Raw genomic sequence first — 22,247 nt, 5'->3', positions numbered from 1 at the left:
TTTGAAAGATACAAAAAATACACTTTAGCACCGACTACACTGTTTGATGCAAGACATTGAAAGCTGCTAGAAGTACCAGCCAGCTCTGATATTTCTCACAGCCTGCTGTTCTACAGTTTTTCTCTTACTGTTTAGTGCTGTAATCCATGGAATTTCAGTGGATTGTTCACAATTCACCTAACTGCTGAAGTCACAACTCACCTGGGCCAATCTCTGCTGACTGTCTGCGTCTCCTGGTGCAGCAAGGGCCTGCTTTGCCTCCTGAATAAGCATAGCAGAGCCTTCCATGACATCCCTTGCTGAATCCAACATTGCATGTGCTGCTACAGGGTCAGTAGTTGATGCTGCAACCCCACGTGCTGCCTGAGCCAACGTCTTCAAAGCCTGAGCAGTTTCTCTGGCAGCAACTCCTACGTTCAGATTTCATTGAGGAATCTATTAGTGCTTTAAAGGCAATTCTTGTATTTCATGGCAGCTAAATTTGGAGGCTATTATTCCATTGCAACACAACATTCCAAATACAGTTTAAAAGACAACTTTCAAATGTGAACATATTTGAAGTATACAGCATCATTTGCTGAGAAAAATGCCTGCAGTGAAACCATGAAGTCAATATTATGCCCCAAAGAGGACGTTCTGAGGCAGCTATGAATCAGTGGCCAAATCCCAGTGAAGCAGAGGTAAAGAAGAAAAAGCAAAAAATTGGAAATAAGAGTCCTACTGTAAGCTAGGGGAGAAAGTGATTGATCACTTTGAAGCTGCAGCATCTCTGTCACTTTGCAAAACATGACTTTGGGATTTTAGAGAATAGAGAGAAAAATGGCTAAAGTTCAAGGAATTAAAAGCTAAATAAAATGAGATTATTAAGGATGAGGCAACCTGATGCAACATAATCCCAGTATGAATACACACCTACAAAAAGAAGTTCAGTCAGAAAATGTCATGTAATTACTTTCAATATGCAATGAAAAGAAACTTACTATCACAGCTGTAAGCAAGAAGGAATGCTTAAATAGTGGAGGTAAGCTGTAAAGACCTTCTATCACTGATAAACAGGAGAATACACTGTAACATTAAAAAACACTGTGCTCTTTTCAGTGCAAAGAACCTTTAACATAACAAAACACTATATAATAAAAAAAAAATCCCAGCTGAACCATTGTTATAGCTTGATGTTGAGAGCTAGATTCAGCTATTGGATATCAGGCTGCAATTACCTGTATTCCTTATCAGATACCCAGTACTAACTTTCGCTTAACTATGGAACAGAAACAAGCCATCTTAATCCAATTAATATTCTTCAAATGAAAGCAAATACAAGTTACATAGCTCTGATGCATTAACAATGAAATCTTAATTGTCCTAATGAATTCTGTGTCAGTATTAAGAACATTCTACTGTAGCATTTGCATTAACAACACAATGAAAAATTAACACAACGAAGGAAATGGAACATCATATCATTTCAGTATAAACCCTTTTTTCCCCTATGTGAGAAACATTCCTCTTAGTAAGTTGTTTTCAGTTCCTAAAACTGCAAGTACATAAACTGGGGCAGATACTGAAGAGAACAGATCGTAGCACGTGTCAACATTCCCCATTGGCTTTTCCCCAGACTATGCAGAAGTTATATTAATGAGTCAGAAAGGCAGGTTGCATTACACATGGGAGATGGCAACATCTAGTAAGACACAAACTGTCTTAGACATCACCAAACCATCTCAAGTATGTTCACATCTTGTGTCATCTTATATTTCAAAACACATCCAAAGACCCTTTCACAGTCTTCTGAAAGGAAACAGAAACATTTCAGTGGTGCTGACATTTAAATTGCACTATATTTTAATTCTGTTCTTTGGAAGCAGTTTGTAATATATTTTTGAAAACAACAGATGTCTCCAGCTATTCTGATTACATACACATAGCAGACTGCAACACTTTTTTATGAAGCACATTATTTACATTAGCAATCCGCTGTAACCTGCCAAAATTCACTATCAGCATGAAGAGGTGAGCAATTCCTTAACTTCAGCAGTTTGTGATGAGAAAGCCCTCTAACAAGCATCTTATGGGAAGCAGACCTTTCAGATATTATAAGTAAAACAGTACCTGTGTAGTGCTCGTTGCCTTGAGCAGCACAAGTTAGCAACTGGGCCATCGATGAACCAACTGCTTTGGATGTGCTTCCCAGATCCTGAGCACATTTCTCAAGCTGTAGAAAAAAATGGTGAAGGACAGAATGCTTTGCTTAAGAATATCTGAAACACATTTGCTTTCTAAGCAGTATTAAAAAATTCCTCTCTCTCCAAAACTTGTCTCAGCTACAGGACACGTGTGGTCAGTCTGAAGACTTATTAGCATGTTTTCTCAGTTCATGTTGAAATAAAATTACATATAGGTCTTATAAACAATAAAACTAGAATTGAAATATCTCATAATTAGCAAGTGAAATAAGTTATAAGTTTTTGGTGAGAATAGTGCTTTTACCAAATAAAACATTTCATAAGCCTACCAGAAGATCGACTTCTAAGTTCTCATCTTTGTCCTCATTGAAAACAAAATATCTTTTTGAAAGGATACAACACGACTACTGCTAAACTGTATTTTGCTCAATATAGGAGGAGGACTTACACTCCTGTATTTCTGCTAACAAATATTCAGTGTAATAAGAATATATACTCTTAAAACGAGAATCAGTGTAAAAACCTGCCAGCATGATCATTATCCAATGTCTCAGGACATGTTTTGTCTCAAACATTCAAAATGCTAACAGCTAACTTTGTTTTTAAATGAAGGACATCCTTTATTAATTACAGTTTCTCCAGGAAGAGGCTTTAACTGTCCATCCACAGCTGCCATCTTTGCATCTTGCAGTTCACTTTTGAGGGTCTGGACCGTATTTAAAGCAGAATCAATTTCCATTGGGCCACATGCTTCATGAGCCTGTTCAGAAATCAGATCAACAGCACTGTTAGCACATGTAAGCCATTACCAGAAATAGTAAATATACAATCCTTCCAGCATATCTATCAGTTCCATGACTTCAGGGGGCCCCTACACATCGTGCCTTCCAAACTACTGCACAATACCCTTAGTCTGTGACTAGACTGACACGCTGTTGAAAGCCACCACAAAATGCAATGCACCCAGTATACCCTCACTTTCCCTAAAGAGTTTTGATTCCTTTTTTTTATTTTCTTCTTCAAATCACTACATGAACCTTGGAAATCTGCATCAATGGGGCTGCTCTGTGTGTGCCCTCCTACCATCTTGCAGGTTCAGCAACGGTAACACGAACTTTTCAGCTATCTTGTCAGTTATTGCTGCCTATTACGACACAGGACCTACATGGAACTCAGAGACAACTGTTGACCAAGAACAACACTGAAGCATAAACATGAGCCATTTCCTGTTGGGTGCAGGAGGAAGACAGTGAGCCAAGATGGAGTGAACTCCTGACCACTCCTTAGGCCATCTTGCTTTAGCTAATTAGAACTACTACGACCTACCTTCTGGGAGGCAGTCCGCAGCTCAGCTAAGCTGGTCGCAAGGTTCTTTGCACACTGACTTAGCTGCATGGCTGCTGCTTGGTCAGTCACAGTAGGTACTGCAGCTTTAGCAGATGCCACCATTTTACTTCCAGGCTGTCCGAAGAAGAGTCAGGAACACAAATTTTACAAGCTAATTTTCTGGATGTGAGACTTAGTATTTAAAGAACATGCTGTTTCCTCCTTTTACACAACAGTGAGGTTTCTAAATCTTCTGTAATGACCACTTCATGCACTGCTCCTTAACCATGCAGCTCCTAGGCTGCAGTCTTCCATTCACATCATAACTCTACACTGCAGTGTCTGCTGCAGCACGAACCATTCATGCCTTGCAGGGACATCAGCCACTTTGTAGTAACCGATGTCTTCCTGTGGCCTTTAAGTACTTGTGCAGACTGTGTAAAAACACTTGAATTTGCAGTGTTGCTGTTCAGCATCTAAGTGACATCTAAGTGCCTACAGAGGACAAATGGCAAATCTCTTTCAGTGTTTCCAAATATTAAATTCTTTCAAAATTTCACCCATGAAACAAGTAATACAACAATGACTCCACAGGGTTGGCTGCTAACACAATTTATGTACTTTCCTGATTCATATCATCACTGTGGTTCACAAATACAGGTAGAGAGGAGACAGATCATTTTAATGACTCCAAAGTTAACCACGCAGCAAAATACAAGGAGTGACAGTACTGTTATATCTCTACTACATAGGACCATAAAGAACCTGCTAATAGCATTCAATGAAAGGGTTTATTTTCACTTCACTTTTAAAGGTATGGCTGATGCCAATTAATGATAGTTTTTACACAGACAACTGGTTTCTTCTGTTTGTTTCCTGTACTGTCAACAACATACCCAATAGTGTTACCAACATCCTTTCTCTCTCCTTTTTCATTTTATAAGAATCAGACTCAGAATGCATGCTTTGAGCAGAAATCAAGATCTGCTGCATCTGCAGGCTAATATCTAAACCCGTGGTAATATTCCCTGTCTCTCTGCCATTTTTGAAGAATTCTGGAGATTGCTGCTGCAGCACCCCAACTCTGGCTTCATTACAAATGGTTATGACAGCACCTGTTACATTCAGACCTGTGCTTAGAAAGATGCGGAATTGTCACCACCTTGTTCATTAAACTCGTTCTGAAAAAGCAAATGCCATTCAAATGAATGCTTCCTGTCTGTATACGTCAGTTTTTTTGTTACTTATATTCAAAACTTTGGCAGTTTTCATTCTCCTCAGGTTCAACATGCTTCAGCTATCTGACCTGACAAACTAAGCTCTCCCTAGCCATGGCTCCCCATCTGTGATGAACTTCCTTACGTTGTTCTTATCTGTTTACTGCTTACTTGTCACGAATAAAAACAAAGAGAAGTGCCATTTGTTCTAACAGAATCTACTACAATGGTTTACTTCACCTGAAGGAAGTTCTGGCTGGAATTTATCAGAGCAAGCTGTGCACTGAGGTCTTCTGCCTGAGCCTGACTTCCTCTCACGCCTTGCACCAACTGAGGAATGTGGTCTGCAACATTCTGTAGTAAACAAAGGGAGAAGCTTTCAGCATATCAATATGAACAAACCTCTTGACATAAAACAAACTCTTTCAGGATGACTGGTAAAATTCACAGATACAATGCCTTATGCCTTCACAAAATCTGCTTAGGAGTCCACGAAACTGAATTAATACATAACAGGATTTCTCAGAAACATTCCACTCTTATTTAGAAATATTTGTTTATGTTACTCAGTTTAAAGATCCTACAAGACAGCCAAGATTCTTCTGATTAATTATGTGCTTACACAGCATTCAGAATGACTTTGTTTGCATGCATAAATGTTTGCAGGTTTTCAAAGGAGCATCTTGCTTTAAGAAAAACAAAATTGAGCACCTCAGCCTACTTTTCCTTGGCAATCTTAATTACAGTACAGCTGTAGCATTCTGAAATGTGTATTGTCAAAACATTATTCCCGAAGTGCCCAAACTCACACTCACATAACTCCTGGTCTGTCCACTTCACATTCATCTTACTTTGGCAGTGCAATACTGAATTCCCTCCCCCCCTCAACATACCAAAGTAGCCTCCCCTATCTAATAAATTGTAATCAGGATCAATTTAGAATAAATTGTAATGTATGTAGTGAATCAGCTTCTTCTTTCTTTTTAATTATTAATACTAAAATAGCTTCCTGAAACACAATCTTGACACATACTTGATTTTTTTTTTTTTTTTTTACTATCTGATTTGTTTCTTTCGTGGTTTGGTTCTCATTCCCTACATAACTGCTCTTAAGAAGAATATGATTTTGCCTTCTATTGTCCTCTTTTCAACTTTTACTTTTTTTTTTTAAATACAATTTCATTAAAAACTGCAAAGTAACATTTGTCTAGCACTGGTTAGAAAGTAAGCTGTAACTTGTGGCATAAAACCAAAACAGAACAGCTTCTTGACACAAGGACTCTGAATTTTCACTCGGAACCATAACAACACACTTGACTTCAGGCATTTGGCATTGAATTGTGACAGGTTTACCTTACAGCTCTGCACAAGTTGCTGATGGGCTGCAGTGTTCTTATTTGAAACAGCTGCATTCTGAGAAGCTGCAATAGTCTGAGTAGCAGCAGCTGCAGCTTGTTTAGCTGCAATCTAAGGATGAAAGGAAACAGTTAAAAACTTAGTAGTTAAGACTGAGTAATTCAGAGTATGAAGTACTCTAAAAATACTGAGAAATCTTCTTCAAATGCCTGCAATTTTTGTTATCAACCTTCCCCTCTTGCAAAATTAAAAATTCCAACAATTTACCCAAGATGTTCCAACACATTATGCAATACTCCTCTTTCACTGGCCCACTACATAAAACCATGTTTGCAAGTTCATCCTCACCATCACACACTTCATTCCTATGTAAGGAGTTATGTATTATCAGGGCATTATAAAAATCACCTTCTCCATAAAGTTTCCTTGAATTCAGTTAGCAAATTTGAGGCACGATTTATTTCTGGAAATATTTCTGATTTTTTATTCTACAGAAAGCAGCTTAAATACGCTTATGAAAAACTGTTACTTAGTTAGATTATCTTGTTTGTCTAATCTTGTTGTATATAAATAACTTTCAGACTACTAAAAACATTTTAAAATAGGTACTATGAAAGATTTTTTTTTTTAAATCTGTCTTTTCTACATTTCAGCTGAGAACAGGAAGATAAAACCTGGCCTAAAAACCAAACTACAGATAAATTTCATCTTACAGTGCCTTTCTCGCCTTGTCTCTGCCATCAGTTACTATGCATCTTCTCAGTTTTATTTCTGTTTCTTTGGATTCTGTGAGTGACTTAACATTTTATTTGAATATGGTGCATTTCGACATAACTTCATAAGGAACTTCACATGAAACTCTGGCACATGTACTGATAAAAAGCACCAAAGGATATTCTGTGTCAATGACAGATCATATAGATAATTAAAACAGTAATGAAGGAGTTTTAGCTCAGCTGTTTGAAAACTTTTCTGATTATATGGCTAAGCCACCATCAATTATTTTCTGAATCAAATGCTTACACCACTTTTACTCCATCAGTGATAAAAGCTCTTCAATTTTCCATATCAGACTATGGTATCATATGCTGGCATTTTAAATTTCAGGCCTCGATTCCAGAACTGATCTTACAGTGCTTAGTATTTTTCCTGAAGTATGCCTTTCTAATTACTTCCTTATTACTTATCTAGAGGTTTATCGAAATGAACTGAAAATTCAGCAGTATGTGTTTCCAACCTCTAATCTGTTGACAATTTTCTTCTTGATGGCATTCTGTGCAGCAGCATTCGTAGCAACCCGCAGTCCCTCCGCTGCTTCTCGCAGACGCTGCTGCTGATCCTCATTTTCAGGATTGGCTGCAGCTCCCTGCACAAAATTTCAGAGCAAAATACATCAGCCACATAAGCTGAACTTGAAGAGGTGAATATAGAATCTTCACTTACAGTCTGCTACAGTGGCCTTTATTTTCTTTGTATTGCCTTATCCAAAACTAGAACATTAGACGATGGGAAGAGCACTAAACCACAAAACAGTCTAAGCAGAAAATTTGTTGTGAAATGTTGTTGCTGTTGTTTACTGATACTTTAGTACTTCAAGGAAGTGGAACATCTGCTTTATATACTACTTTTTGCATCGTGTGCTACTTCAGATGTCTGGGGAAAAAGTTGTTATATAAAAGGATGCTTCTGTGATCTGTAAAACACATTATATGAAAAAATGAAAAAAAATGGAGGTTTTGTCCATCTGAAGTCTGAGAAAGTGCTGGAAAGTCAAGCTATGATTGTAGCTTGGCATATAGGTCTTCTAGAGGCCTAGGAGAATGGCTAGCCCTGATTTGTAAACACCTTTTGAGTACAGGATCTGGGACTCAATTCAACAAACAAACCCACCTTGTGAATTTAAATAAGTTTCTAGCACAGAAAGGACAGAGGAGTCTAAATATGTGCCTGTCCCGTGAGAGCAGAAATGGAGTAGGGGCTGGGGAGGTGCACACAGGATACAACACATACAACACTCCCTAGAGAGAAGAAACTGTTCCTGAAAGAAACAGAGGCAAAGCAGCACTGTTATGGCTTCTGCCCGTTGGCAGAGATTATTGTAGTTTCTTGTTCCATTTGAGCTGGAAGACTGGTAAAGGAATTTGCATCGCAGTGGCCATGACTGGTGGTAACAGCTCAAACTAGCTTGGGTCATGACAACCCTGCACACAAATCAGCAAAGCAGAACAAGAGTTTTTAGAAGCAGGTAACTACCAAGCAGACAATTTGTACAAACTTTTGGATATGCCATTATATGCAAAACACCTACAGGACAAAAAAAACAGTTTCTACTACAACATACTACATGCCTTCTCCTCTTTGTGCCTAACTACACCATTTTAGGCTGACAATTGCTTAAATTTCCCCATACCTTTGCAGCTTCCACCATGCGGGCTGTAGAATCTGCAAGGAGCTTTGCAGCTGCCAGGAGCTTTTTTGAGTTTTCCATGTCAATCTCTGCTTCAGCATCTGACCTCATTGCATTGACGAGATCTGAAGTTGCTTGAGCCAGCACCCTGGCCTGCCGTACCATTTCACCTGTGATATGCAAATATGTTTTTACTGTCCTACTCTTTGCATTTGAGCTTCGGTTTGAGAAGTCAACAAGATGAATATAATGTAACATTTGCTGAAGTATTCTTTTCATTTCAAAAAGGACAGATAAGTAGTTCACAATTAGGAGCTTCACAAAGTCTTGATGACAATGTATGTGATGGAAACTGCTACAGGGGACATGCAGAAGAAATGCAGTATTTATATTAGATAACTAGACAAAAAGCAAGATAGAGTATGTCAAGCTCAGGCAAACTCCTGGCACAGTGAAGATTAACAATAATACTCTGAAATTACAGCCAAGATTTCACTCCTATAATAAAAATTACCCCCTCTTGCCTATTCTTTTAGGGCATTCCTTTTGGGAAATTATCTTCTATCTAACAACATAAACTAGACTAAGAGCTCTTTCAGGAAGGATTCAACATTAATAAGGTGTTTCCAGCCAAAACAACAAGGGGTGTTCAGGTCAAAGGTCCAATTCTTTTCAAATTAAAAAAAAAATTAGAAAGAAAACCAAAGCCATATTTTTTTCAGGTGCGAAGCTGACGTGTAAGGCTACAGCATTAAATGTAGAAAATGAAAGTGTATTAGCTGTTACCAGGTATTTCCCAGTGTCTACTTTTGCAATCAATGTTTTATCCAAACATCTAACTCAACTCCTACTCCACATTTTCTGCAGTTAACAGTCCCTTTAAATGCTTTTTGCTACAGTATTAGGCCAGCAAATCAAACTGAGGGAATAATCTGATTGGTAGTGATATAGCAGTCCCAAGCCAAACCATCCAGATCATGACTGTAAGGCTATGAGTAATTGGAAACACCACCTGAAATCTGAATGGCTTTTCCTAAAATCCAAGTACAGCAAGCATAACAAGATACTTGACTGTGAAAGGAAACATTACCAAGATTATCCTTTATTGCATCCTTCTGTACAGAAGCTGAGTGGTTTATAAATGACATAAAACTTAACACGCTTCATCACACGTATCTACTAATTAGATTCCTTAGGATAGCTACAGAACATTACGATCAGTTCTATCAGTTTCAATGGGAAGATTAGAAACAGTTTAGTAAGCAATGCATCTTTTAAAAATCTTAATCAGATTTCTCAAAGCTGCTTCTAGGGGCAAAATACACTGAGAACTCAAATTACTTCCCTGCACGAGTTCCGCTAGGAGAGTGTTTTGCAGCTGAAATGAGTTCCTTGAAATAAACACGTGAAATAATCTGAATTTACAGGACATTTAATTTTTAATTGCCTCATACTGGCAGTACTACAAATAAAAAATTCTGATAGTGAAGTACTTAATTTCCCAGCCTTGTGTTCAGATAACAGAAAAGATACAGAACAGATAACAAAAGAACAGAACAGATAACAAAAGAAAAAGCAGACAAAAACCATAAAAATCCCAAGAGATACCACAACTGCTTTTTAAAATTGATGCCAGTTTCAAATATTGCATGAGTTGTATAGATATCAAATAACACTGTGCCTTCTTATTGACAATTATCTCATTTTTAACTATTGAAGTTTCAATTTAATTTCTTACTTCCTTAGTAGAAGGTCATATTGGGTCATTGACATGTTGCACATCTCAAGGCTGCTGGTTCTAGCAGCTGCACATTTTAGAAACATCGTAAGAATAAGCACTCGGGTATCTGTCTACCTATTCAGAGATGAGAACTTACTGCACAATTTTGTTAAGTGAAGCAGTAAAAGAAAACAGGTGGAGTGCTGAAGTGACTGGTTAGCATAGCTTTCACTGACGTTGAAGAATATTCATTCTATCTAGCACAGAGCTATGTGCATTTCACTGACTGAACGTCATGGGTTGAACACCTACCTAGAAGTACAGTACTCTATTTGAAACGAGCACATCTCTGAATCATGAAAAGCTACTATCCATGAGAGAGACTTACCAGCATCCCCCATTGAACTGAAAATACTCTCCGTGACACACATGATGGTATCTGTGGCCTGATCATAGCGTCCAATAGGCTCTCCCCTGCTTGCAAACTGGCGGACATGCTGCAAGAGGTCATTCAGGGCTTGGCTGACAATGCTGGCAGCTGCACTGACCTGCTTCAGTAACTCAGTGTCATCTGTGGCAGCCTGGCAGGCCCTCACACAGTTCTCCACTGAACGGTCCACCAGTTTTCCTGCCTCGATCAGCTGTTCCTGGCATACTGGAGAGCTGATGGTAGGACTCACAACCTGCATGTGGGAGGGAGACAAAGCATTCAGAAAACACCTTATTTGCAAGTTTTCCAATTACCAGCGAACAAAACATCTATTACATTACTGTTTGCCTTAGATAGAAAACCCTGAAGTTAGTATTTAAACAGGTAATTTCAGACATCTAAATTGGGAATCTAGGCCCTGGAAATTCATTTTTATTTAGGTGTCAAGAAAGGAGGCTGGCTGCCACTTCATTCTACATCTTCAGCAGCCATTGACTTCAACAAACATGACACAGTGGTTCTGGGTGATAGGCAAGCACTGAGCTCCTCCAAACTAAATGTACACCTGACACACTTCTGTACTCTGCAGTTTCCAAGAAAATGGAAGTTTAATTGGAATTGATTTGTAAAGCCTTCTGATACCAGCCTCTTGTTTGTTTGTTATAGGAGAATACTTGGCACAGACTAAAAAGCATTCTACTCATGAAGTTATAAAGACAGGTAATAAATTCTGTAATCTATTGGAAACAATCCTTATTTCATTCAGGCATACCTAGACAACTTTTAGCAATGGCAAAACTGTGTATATCTTCTTAGGAAAAACAGTATGCCACTGCCTATCTTATTCTGTGCTGAAGAAATTTATAGGCAGTAACAATGCCGAGTCCAAATAATGAAAATTCATACATATTCATTAAAAAGATCCCACAGGCAAAGCAACAAGGTGAAAATATTGAAAATATAATAGTTAAAATGGGCCATTAGTTTTATTATGAGCCACCTGGATGTTTCAGAGCAGCTGAATACCCATTTACCAACACAATCCTGCAGAAGCAGAACCTGCAGATTTCACAAGCAGTTTCTAAAATAAGAACTGTGAATTGTTTTAATTTTTAATGGGAAGCAATTGTTGGCCAAAAGCAATAGCTCTATTAAAACAATTGAGCTATTGCAAAACACAGTAAATACATTTGAAATCAGCATCACTAACTTGATTTTCATTAAGTTTTAGATTATGTGAATTCACTGAAATTTTATGTTTCAACAGAAAACTTGCACAGCCTCCCCAGGCAAGTCTTATTTCTTATACTAATACTTCTGAGGGTTGTCCTTTGCTCATTACCATCAATTGAACAGATGAGCTATATTATTTATGGAACCTTCTTTGGCAATTATGGCAGCACCTCGCATCCTCTGGGCCACTCTTAGCTACACTTAGGGGAGACTATTTATTTATCAGCAAGTCTGATACCAACCAAGTTTACAACTCTGTATATTGCCTGAGACTACCAGGAATGTACAGAAGGATGCACCCAGACAGATGCTTTGCCACATCATTAACACTGCTAGCCTCACCTTGGCACAAGCCACAAGCTGGGAAGTAGAGAGTGCACACTGTGTAGCAGCAGCAATCACTCTGTTCTGCAGGACTGTATCTTCAGCAACCTGTGCTACGTTCTTGGCCTTCAACACTAACATAGCAGCAGCATTTGCAACAGCTTTGGCCAGACTCATCAGAACATCCTAGAAAAATAAAGGGAAAACTCAGTCTTATAAACATAAGTATGTGCTTTGCTAATGTAAGATAAAGTCATCTCAAGGTAAACAAAAAAATTCTATGCATTAAAACAAAATAATCACTTCAAGAAAGGCAGCAAACGTAGCTATTTCTTAGAAAACTGAACAAAACAATCATAGCTTTATTTTCATCATCAAATTACTGGGCAAGTATAAACCATCTAACTTGAAAACAGCTAGGAGCCCACAAAGAACATGTAACAGTTTGGGACATGGAGCTGTTCATCTTCATCTCTGGAGAATACACTACCAGGACAGAAACATCTGGAGCTTAGCATTAAACATGCTAAATGTGGTAAAAAGATGAAAACCTCAAGGAGCAAACTGCTAACTAAAGACAGACAGTACTTGAAATTAATATTAAATTTGAGTACTTAACTGTGGTTAACAGTAGAACTCCACTTTGGAAGATGCCATTTCCAACCAAATTATTTCATAATTTACAAAGTAAAAATATTGCTGATCAAAAATACTTGTAACAGGTCTTAATCCCAGAACATTTTTCCCCTTGTATAATAATAGTTTAGTTTCTTGAAGATGAAAAATTAAAACACAAATACTGCAGAAATAGTTCAGAAAATTTCTTCCTGTTTTCCCATTTAAAATGCTACATTTCATATACTTCTTGTTTGTTTGTTTTGTTTAAGTGGGATGGAGCTGTGAAGACACACTACAGATACATTGATGTGTAGTTTTCATTTGGGAGCAGAAATGGATTTTAATTTCAGAAACTGAAAAAAAAATTTTCATTTTAAGACATGAAGGCATCATAAACCACCCCTCTCCTTACCCATCTACAATTCTTTCATTTACCCAAAGAAGAAAGCAGAGGGTAGGAATATATATAAAACTAGCAGTACAGATGATAAATCTGATGAAAGCTGCAGACAGGTTTATTAGCGCATCAAGGGTTTAAAATGGCCTGTAAGTTTTATTTTGCATAAAATACCCTCCAGAGGTCTATCTTTTGCTGTAGAATACTTCCTCTCATTTCTCAATCAAACCTGTTGTTGGCATTGAGTGGGGAAAAAAAAAAGTTTTTAAATGATGCATCTGAGGAGAACAACTTCAAACTGCTAACTATGTGATTAAACAGGCATTATCCTTTGACAATCAATAATTTTAATCACCTTGTAATAAAGCTATGTAGTTCTGACAGTAACAAGCAATCCCTTCTTTACCTGGAACCTTTCATCTGTTTCATTCTCTCCAATCTGTCTCAGTAGCTCTCCACTGGCTTGCCCAATGCTTCCAGCTGCAGTCAAAACTGTCTGTCGAGGCTGGAAAAATAATGGTGAAATGAATTATTTGAAAGAAAATGAGCTTCACTTAAAACCATGGATTTCCTCAAGGAATATCTGCATTAGCATGCAATCAACATAACTAAGAAAAATTATACCAATAATTCTTTGGAAAAATCTTCATTTTTCCCTACATACAGCTGGTTTATTTTGGGAGTTTCATCTGCAGAATGTGAGATGAATTTGGGAGATTTCGAATAGTGACTACTGTAGTAACTCCTCAGAAAAACAAGGATGGACAGACAATTTGCCAACTGATCTTAAAGCAGATTTCACATTTCTTCAGAACAAATGCCTGAAGAGACTAAAAACGAACTAGCTTCAGATTTGAACTCACAACAAACTGATCCAGATATCCCATCCAGGTTAGTACTACTTTCATTTCTGGAAAACTACCAGAGGTTAACTTCTCATTTTATTTGTCAAAGATGACAAACATAGTAAAGAAATAGATCAGAAAAGAGCATCTCTTCACTTCCAGCTGGCCTCAAAATGGACTCTCTGATAGCCAGTCCTGAGCCAATGATTTACATTGGCCATGCCTCTGTGGTAACATAATTCTAGAAAGTGGAGAAGTGCTGCACAACAACAGCTGGAAGAGGGGAGTGGGAAAATGTAGAGACATGACCCTGCAGGCACCAAGGTCTATGAAGAAGAAGGGGAGTTCCAGGCACTGGATGAGACGTCCAGTTTAAACCAGCACACTCACCTCTCCTGAAGTAGGCTGAACAGCCTTCAGCAAGTCTGAGACAGCAATGGCCAATGTTCGAGCGGCTTTCAGGAGGTCCTCCCCACTTCCAACTGCATCATCCATGAGAGCAGCAAGCAGTTTCACACCTTTAGACATCTCGGTGAGGTTGGAAGAGATGGTTGTAATTGCACATCCCACAGCAGTGTAGTCAGTGTCAACAGGGTCACCTGTAGAGCAAATATTTTTCATGAGAAGAATGCTTCAATGGTTACAAAGGAAAGTGAGGCAGCCACCCCGTGCTATGATCTGGTGAGAGACAGCAGATAGATGTGAAGATGGCCAAACAATGCCTACTAAATAATTTTAGTGTCATTTAAAAACTAAGATTTGCTATCATTTTTCCAATCTTTATATGTCTCTAAAATAGAATTACTCTTCATCCAACATTATTTGCCGAAAAGTCCATGGTTTCAGCTATCTTTTCAATTTCAACCTTCAAAGAACTGAAAATAACCCAGTATTAACCCCTTAAATCACTCAGCTCCTTCAATCTGTAATTTGCTGAAGCAAAAATATTGTCAATAAATATCTATAATCTCTAACAAGTGTTAAACAAGCAATGCTTTTTTGTAGAACATTGCAAGCTACACTTTATTTTCATCAGTGCAGTACTCTCAGCATTAACAATGACAAAACAAAAATCAGAAAATTGGGTAGGTAGCTTGTTTTGCATGTCAATGCACACAGTATTGGACTATTTTGAAGAAAACTTCTCACAAGCTCCCTCGCAGTCAGTCCCTATAAAACTTGAATTGGACTGATAAATAATTAGGAGACTGCAAGCAAGTCCTTCCCTTTGAAATTTACCTGCTGTAAGGTTAACAACAGATGCAGTTCCTGCAGTGATAGCATCAACCTGAGAGTGTATTTCATGTTTCGATTCATCAACCTTGTTCTGAACCCATACTCTTGATGCCTGAAGAGCAAGAACAAAAACCAAGAATGAAGGACTGCAGTAAGGCTGCAACATGAAATCCTGAGTTAATCTCCCATTCCTTCACAAATCTTTACAAGTGAAACAGAGGACAAATACCAAGCCTTTAAGGAGAAAAATGGAAGTAAATACTTTCAATCGCTAAATCTCTAACTACAGAATTCCCATCAACTCAACAGTTCTACTTTTAAGGTGAGCACCATAAACAGCGTATCCATGAAAGGTTATGACTCTTTACTGACAGTCTCCTATGAATTGCAGTTTCTTGATCTGACCTCCTGAGTTAGCCTGGATCAAAAGTTACAGAATCATATATTATTCTTTTCCATTCGGTCATATTTTTCAAGGTCTAGGAGATGGTTGCACTCACCACAAGTATTGTTAATAGTTTGCCATTATTTGTATATATGCACATGAAACAAACAGAACCACAAAGTTATGCAAGGATGGCTGCTACAGCCAATCTCAGAAGACTAAAAGTGAGTTGGAGCAGTGTACGTTTATTCCTTACAGCACAAAACATTTAAAAGCTTTAGAGATATCATTTTATCTCTAGGGACAATTACTAAACCGGTCTGTAAACACTTCAAGCATTAACACCTATTTCTATGGAGACCAGAAAAACTCACCATGTCCTGCCCTAGAGGTGGTAGGTTATCAACCTCACTGAGGTCAGCTTGAGCTTGTTGAACAGCATGCATGCTGGTATTGATAGTCCCCATCAGGGCCTGCTGAGCTGAAGTCTGAAAGGCAAAACAAGGAAAATAGCTATGCCATGTTCCAGAAGACACTTCAAGCAGGTGTTACGTAGCCATTAAAAGACAGAGCGACAATACTAAGCTAAGATCGCCCTGATGCAGAGGAGGAGTTAAAGTTCACCAAAACTCCACTCACAGCCCTGATCCTGCCTAAACCATTTTACACTGACACTCCTCTGTACTTGCACACATTTATAAAACATTAAACTTGCAGCCACCGAGGTCAAACAGCTACACATACTACCCTTCAGTAGTAAATCATGAGCTTAAGTATTGAGTATACTCTCTATAGCCTACTTAAGCTTTTCGATATTCTTAATTTAAATGAGAAAACTCAGCATCAAGCCTCCTATTAAATTTTAAATTGGTAGACCACTGACAAGCTGCATATGAGCATTTTTTCCTGAAACTGTTTACTTTTGACAGTCTTTAAAATGCTTTTTTAAAGCTCCTGAATACTGTATTAACTACTTGGAAGTAAAGAAAAGGCTGGAAAAGCTAGTTTTAAGACAAATGAAGAAGTCATTCAAAATGTATCTAAATACTTCAGGGTTGCTCAAAATACATATTCAGTAAGACAGCCAGTACATCACACTCTACACCACCCCCCTGCTCTTCACGACACATGGATAACATCCTGTTTCTAGCTACTTGCAAAACCAACAGGATTCAAATGCAGATACAGAACAAGAAGATTGCTCACAAGAGGGGGCATATGTCCTCTGTGCATCTGACCAATCGTGACCTGCTGCTGAGGAGAAGGCATGATGCCAACATTGAAAGTTTCTGGGCCACTGGATCCTGAACGCATAACAGCTGGTAGTGCTACAGAGCCATGCTCTACCTTCCCTGTTCGGTTGAACTGTTGCTGTAAGATGGTTGACCTAAAAGAAAATGTATGAGTGAATAAATAAACAGACAGCTAGATGGATAAGAAAATAAATAAATAAAACAGAAAATTGCAATAAGGAATTACTCATCTCCTGTAAATCCTGCCAGATGTTCTTCCTTTAGGATTTTAAACTGCATTTCACATCATTTGGAGAAGCTAAAAAAAGTCAGTCTTTTCTTCCAACCATTTTCTAATACTTTAGAAAAAAAATACATCTGCAGCTTTCAGCAGATCAAATATTAATAGCACTAATGAGCAAGCAGCAAGGAAAGAAAGTAATGCACACTTTTGGTGTACATGGAACAAAAGCTTTACCTAAGATATTTCACAGGCAGAATCAGAACAAGGTTTATAGTATAACAGACTGTTCTGTTTCAACTGTGTCAGAGGCTGATCAAAGGAAGCACAAATGCTTTGGAGAAGGTTTTTGTGAGCAACCTCTACCTTTAGGATAAAAACTAACATAACTCCCTTCTTTACACACATATGCACACAGTACTTGCCAATAATCTGGAAGTCCAGATTATTACTCTACCCTCGTGAGGCCCCATCTGGAGTCCAGGTCTGGGGCCCCCAGCACAACAAAGATGCAGAGTTGTTGGAGAGAGTCCAGAGGAGGGCCACGAAGATGCTCAGAGAGCTGGAGCACCCTCGCTATGAAGACAGGCTGAGGGAGCTGGGCTTGTTTGGCTTAGGGAAGAGAAGGCTCCAGGGAGACCTCACTGCAGCCTTCCAAAACTTAGAGAACTTTTAAACAGGAAGGAAGTCATCTTTTTACACAGGCAGACAGTGATAGGACAAGGGACAATGGTTTTAAACTAAACAAGGGGAGATTTACATTAGATATTGGGGGAAATTTTTCACTGAGAGAGTGGTAAAGTACTGGCACAGGCTGCCCAGAGAAGCCAGGGATGCCCCATAACTGGAGGTACTCAAGGCAAGTTGGATGGGGCCATGGGCAACCTGATCTAGTGCTTGATTTAGTGGGTGGCTATGACTTAGAGCCTGAGCTCCATTGTTCAAGAATCAACTTACCATAAATTGGTACCACTGCTTGTTGTCTTTGTTAAGAGCATGAATGCTGAAATGCTTTGTTAAGCATTTTTACTACAGAAAAGCCTACCCTACACAATCCTATCGTGAAGCTAGACTGCAGAATTGCCTGGAGGCAGTTCTTGCTTCTGTTGAGCTACTCTGTAAACAATTTCTGAAGTGTAATAACTATACTGTATTTTGAGTGATGAAAAAAGTTGCCATTACTAATGGATGCAGTGCAAATATTTACTCCTGTTGTACACACTCACTTCTTCGGTGAAACAGACTCTTCCAACATGGTTGATTCCTCATCACCTTCAAGACCAAATCTATCTTTACTTTGTTTCTAGAGGGAAAAAAAAAACCCACAAAGTTAAACAATATAAGCAGCTTCTTGGCTGCTATCTCTCCAGTATTTTCTTGCCATTTATCAGAAATCTAGTCAAATAAATTGCAGTCTTGTCCAGTGCTGAAAACTATGGTTGTTAGGATTTCTCATTTTTGAAAGAATGTGCCAATATAGCTTCCACCTTGGAAGAGGTTAAATTGTCCTTCAGCATCTAAGAGACCAAGTTCTAAGTCCTGAAAGACCAAGTGTACGAAGCGAAAAAGCCATGTCATCTTTTGACTCAGGATCAGCCAACCAGAACTCAGCTACAAACTACCTTAAGAATCCTGAAGTGTCATTATATGGTGCTACCTACCACTAGGAAACACACACCCATAGGAAAGCTGTATTTAACAGTGTACAAAGTTCTTTCACCACAGTTACTTCATATACCTGGACAATTTCAAGATCTGACTTTGAGGAAGGGCTGGGCTTTGTTTGTTTGTTGTTTTAATTTTATAATGTGAAAAAGGAGGTAAAAGTACACAAAAGCATTAACTTAGTCTAAGCCTCTAGAAAACAAACAGGAAACTATAAAAAGTTACAAAAGCATAGCCTTGTAAAAAGCAGTCTGTTTCCAATGGTGACCTAGTGCAAACACACAGCTTTCTTTCTAACTCGTTAAATGACTTGCACTCCAAACATTCAGAAGGCAAGAGGGAAATACTCCCTAATTTAGAAGCTTTAGGATTCTTAAATACATTTAAGAGGAACTCTTCATGCATATCCACATACATGCATGCTCAAACTTTCTTCTGAAAAGTCCTTACTGTTTAAATTTCAATTTATGCATGAAACACTCTATTTCTATTTAAGACGATATCTTGCTTCCAGATTAGCAAGAAATAAAAAATAAAATAAAAGAAAAAGAATTAAAAACCAAGTAAAAGCTACTCAGGTTTAGGATTCCTTATCAACTTATGAAAAACAACTTATCACTAAAGCTGCAGTATAAGAGTTTGTGCCATTTATTTTTTTTTAAAGGAGCAATAGTTCAGGAAGAAAAAAATGTTATCAATCCACATCAGAATATATGAGCTGAAATAGTCCTAAAGATGCCAAGAATCATTAACATTATGCATCTGAGAGATGAACCATACTTCATAATATGCATCAATGATGCAAGATGGCTCAACAACTGGAAACTGCATGCTTCTCATGTGCACCATGAAGCATCATAGGTATTTACTGCTTAATCTGTTCCAACTTTATCCATTTTTAAATTGGCTTTGTCAGCAGACTGCAAAGAAGAAATCAAAGACTGGAAATGAGTAGAAACATGCACATCTGCTCTATCAGAGACTGCTTTTGTTTGAAATTAAAGAGCAAAGCTACATGTGAAGTTTAAGAGAGTGAGAATTGAGTATTAAACCATCTGTAGAAGTTTGCTGTTTATTTAACGTATTAAGTCTGAGATTGACAACCTCAAAGAAAACACATTTTGGTATCCAACAACCCTCCTCAAACTCTGATTTCATAACACCTGATGTTTCATCCCACACTGCGTGAACAAGGGCAACAAATTCCCCTAAACTACCTTGTTTTCTGTCACTCCTTGGCTATTAAAAATCTGCTAAAGCAAATCATTAAGGTTCAGCCAAACTGCATCAAGTAAAAACTCTACAAGGAGTAAACAGTGCTAACTGAAGTACTTCAGAGCACAACATTATTTACTTGTGAATACTAATTCTGGAGGTTCATATCAACTTCTCCTCTCTTACCAGGCACACTTCACAAAAATAAATTTCAAGGCACTCTTCACAGGCATCAATTTCCTCCCTCTTTCTGCAGAAAGGAAATTTATATCTTTGCTTTATTGACCACAGTATTTGATTTGCAGTATGTCAAAAAATGACTTATTTACTCATTTTTGCCAAAATACTTGCTTGGCTTTGATGCAATATATGCGACAGACAAGACAATTATTACACAGTCTTTAACACAGTTTTAAATGCTGATCATTCCTTCCAACTTAATTCATTGCTTCGGTCCATAGCGTGAAAGAGCTAGCTTAAAAGGACTTTTTTTTTTTAAACAGTTCCCTGGATATACACCCATAAACAGAAGTTCACCTTCCATATGAAGCTGAACCCAAGCCCAGGTGTGTTGTATTGACTCTGACCCATATTACCTCCACAGTTAACAATCTTGATATCTTCCAGAAACAACCACATACAGTGAACTGAAATAGCTTATCATACTTAAACGTAAAAGTAAATAATGCCAAAACACTGGACAGTACTGACTTCTGACTGAGAAAAACTGCAGTTTGCATTCATCCAAGCTTTGGTACTGCTATACAGTGATTTTACAGCATTTTTCCTAGACATCATCCTAATATTATACCTTCTTCAGGATGATATCAATATAACCCGCAATTAACTGAGAGATCTGCTCCCCTTCAGTGGTCTGTACTGAGTAATAGCTTTCCTGATATTCACCAAAATCCTAGAAAAAAAAAAAAAAAAAAAAAAACTTTTTGAAAATGGTGGATAAATAAATAAACAGTATCAAACGTGAGATAATTCCAATTTTAAAATGGCTTATATGGATACCTGGTTATATCTAACAGTAGATTAAAAATAAACTACTCCAAGACTATTTATAGAAGAAGAAGGAGAGAAGGATGTTTTTTATTAGTACTTAAAATAAGATTCTCAAATCCAAATAGCACAAGAGCAGTAGATATTTAGTCTGACTTTGTCAGTCACTGAATGGAAGAGGAAACCTGAGAACTGTATTCTAAAGTCTATCACCCATGCCAATGGAAATCATGTCCATTAGAGTTCTTTATAATTTATGTTCACATCCTGAAAGCCACAAATTATGTTTTTAATGGTAATCTCCATAAGGGGTTAAGCAGGGGTTAACAATGTTTCTCATAATAGTATTGTTGCTAGTCGCAGAACAGATTGAAAGAGTGCTTTTTGGGAAACTGATCCACGTAAAACATCAGAATACAGGCTGACCCTAGGCACCAAGATGGGCCAATTTATTACTATAGGACTCTGTGTCTCTACTTAATTCTAGAGGATTCCAGATATTAAAAATTATGTTAAATAAATTGTTGAGATTGCAAGTCTATCTTCCTTTCCCTATGCCACATAGATTCTTCTTCCTTTTGAAGATGCACAGAAAGATTACCAGAGTAAAGCTTTTAGGTGAGGCAGCCCAGCGTTTCACAGTTGTCAGTGGCCATTCCTGCAACACTTCTTTGGTCTTCTCATCCACACGCATCACTGAGTCCTTAGTGACACCCAGCAAACGAGGAACCAGCTTGTTTTTACCTTTCATTTTTTCCTAAACCAGAGTGTAAAAGATTGTTTTCATTAAACTGCAGCATGCCAGAGAAGAAAGGAAAGAAAAAATCATGATGAATACACTGAAAAAGAGAAGCATGCAGATAAAAAAAATTTGAGCTACCAAGCTCCGTTTTTCCAGCCACAGAAAGTGAAATTCCAAGCAATGCATTAACATCAACAAGTTCTTGTCTTTACTTCATTTTTACCAAGCAGATCAGAATACACTCCATTTTCTGTCTCCTAGTAAATAGAAGCATTTTAGGGAGGAAATCTTTGGAAGTCACTGGAAAAAAAACACGACAGCAGCCTTTCTAGAAAGAAGCCTTCACAAGAGAAACCATATTAGAGAAGCTGAATTACCATCAATTTTTGCTCTCAGCCTCTCCACTTCTCTACAAAATATCTGGAGAGTAAACAAAACCAGGAAGGGTGACTGGGATTTATTTGGGC

At 38.0% G+C, this 22,247-nt stretch overlaps 1 protein-coding gene across 2 annotated transcripts in view; it reads right to left on the bottom strand.

Annotated features, from left to right (window-relative positions):
* TLN2 (talin 2) overlaps positions 1 to 22,247 on the bottom strand; it is a 140,752-nt gene that overhangs the window by 55,740 nt on the left and 62,765 nt on the right. For both annotated transcript variants that reach the window (XM_042824063.1, XM_042824062.1), the window contains 18 exons: positions 21,640 to 21,795; positions 20,842 to 20,943; positions 18,377 to 18,453; positions 16,884 to 17,064; positions 16,052 to 16,165; positions 15,296 to 15,404; positions 14,447 to 14,655; positions 13,618 to 13,716; positions 12,215 to 12,382; positions 10,598 to 10,892; positions 8,493 to 8,659; positions 7,320 to 7,448; positions 6,080 to 6,193; positions 4,967 to 5,080; positions 3,510 to 3,644; positions 2,815 to 2,943; positions 2,110 to 2,212; positions 202 to 410 (listed from right to left, as the gene is read on the bottom strand). In XM_042824063.1, coding sequence (XP_042679997.1) covers positions 202 to 410; positions 2,110 to 2,212; positions 2,815 to 2,943; positions 3,510 to 3,644; positions 4,967 to 5,080; positions 6,080 to 6,193; positions 7,320 to 7,448; positions 8,493 to 8,659; positions 10,598 to 10,892; positions 12,215 to 12,382; positions 13,618 to 13,716; positions 14,447 to 14,655; positions 15,296 to 15,404; positions 16,052 to 16,165; positions 16,884 to 17,064; positions 18,377 to 18,453; positions 20,842 to 20,943; positions 21,640 to 21,795 — 2,610 coding nt within the window. The remainder of the gene's footprint in view (positions 1 to 201; positions 411 to 2,109; positions 2,213 to 2,814; positions 2,944 to 3,509; positions 3,645 to 4,966; positions 5,081 to 6,079; positions 6,194 to 7,319; positions 7,449 to 8,492; positions 8,660 to 10,597; positions 10,893 to 12,214; positions 12,383 to 13,617; positions 13,717 to 14,446; positions 14,656 to 15,295; positions 15,405 to 16,051; positions 16,166 to 16,883; positions 17,065 to 18,376; positions 18,454 to 20,841; positions 20,944 to 21,639; positions 21,796 to 22,247) is intronic.

Source organism: Centrocercus urophasianus, unplaced genomic scaffold, assembly GCF_019232065.1.
Source record: "Centrocercus urophasianus isolate 14NV4802_14NV808 unplaced genomic scaffold, USGS_Curo_1.0 seq_23, whole genome shotgun sequence".
NCBI lineage: Eukaryota > Metazoa > Chordata > Aves > Galliformes > Phasianidae > Centrocercus > Centrocercus urophasianus.
The sequence above is the reverse complement of the archived record's forward strand: the minus strand, read 5'-3'. Positions and strand labels throughout refer to the sequence as shown.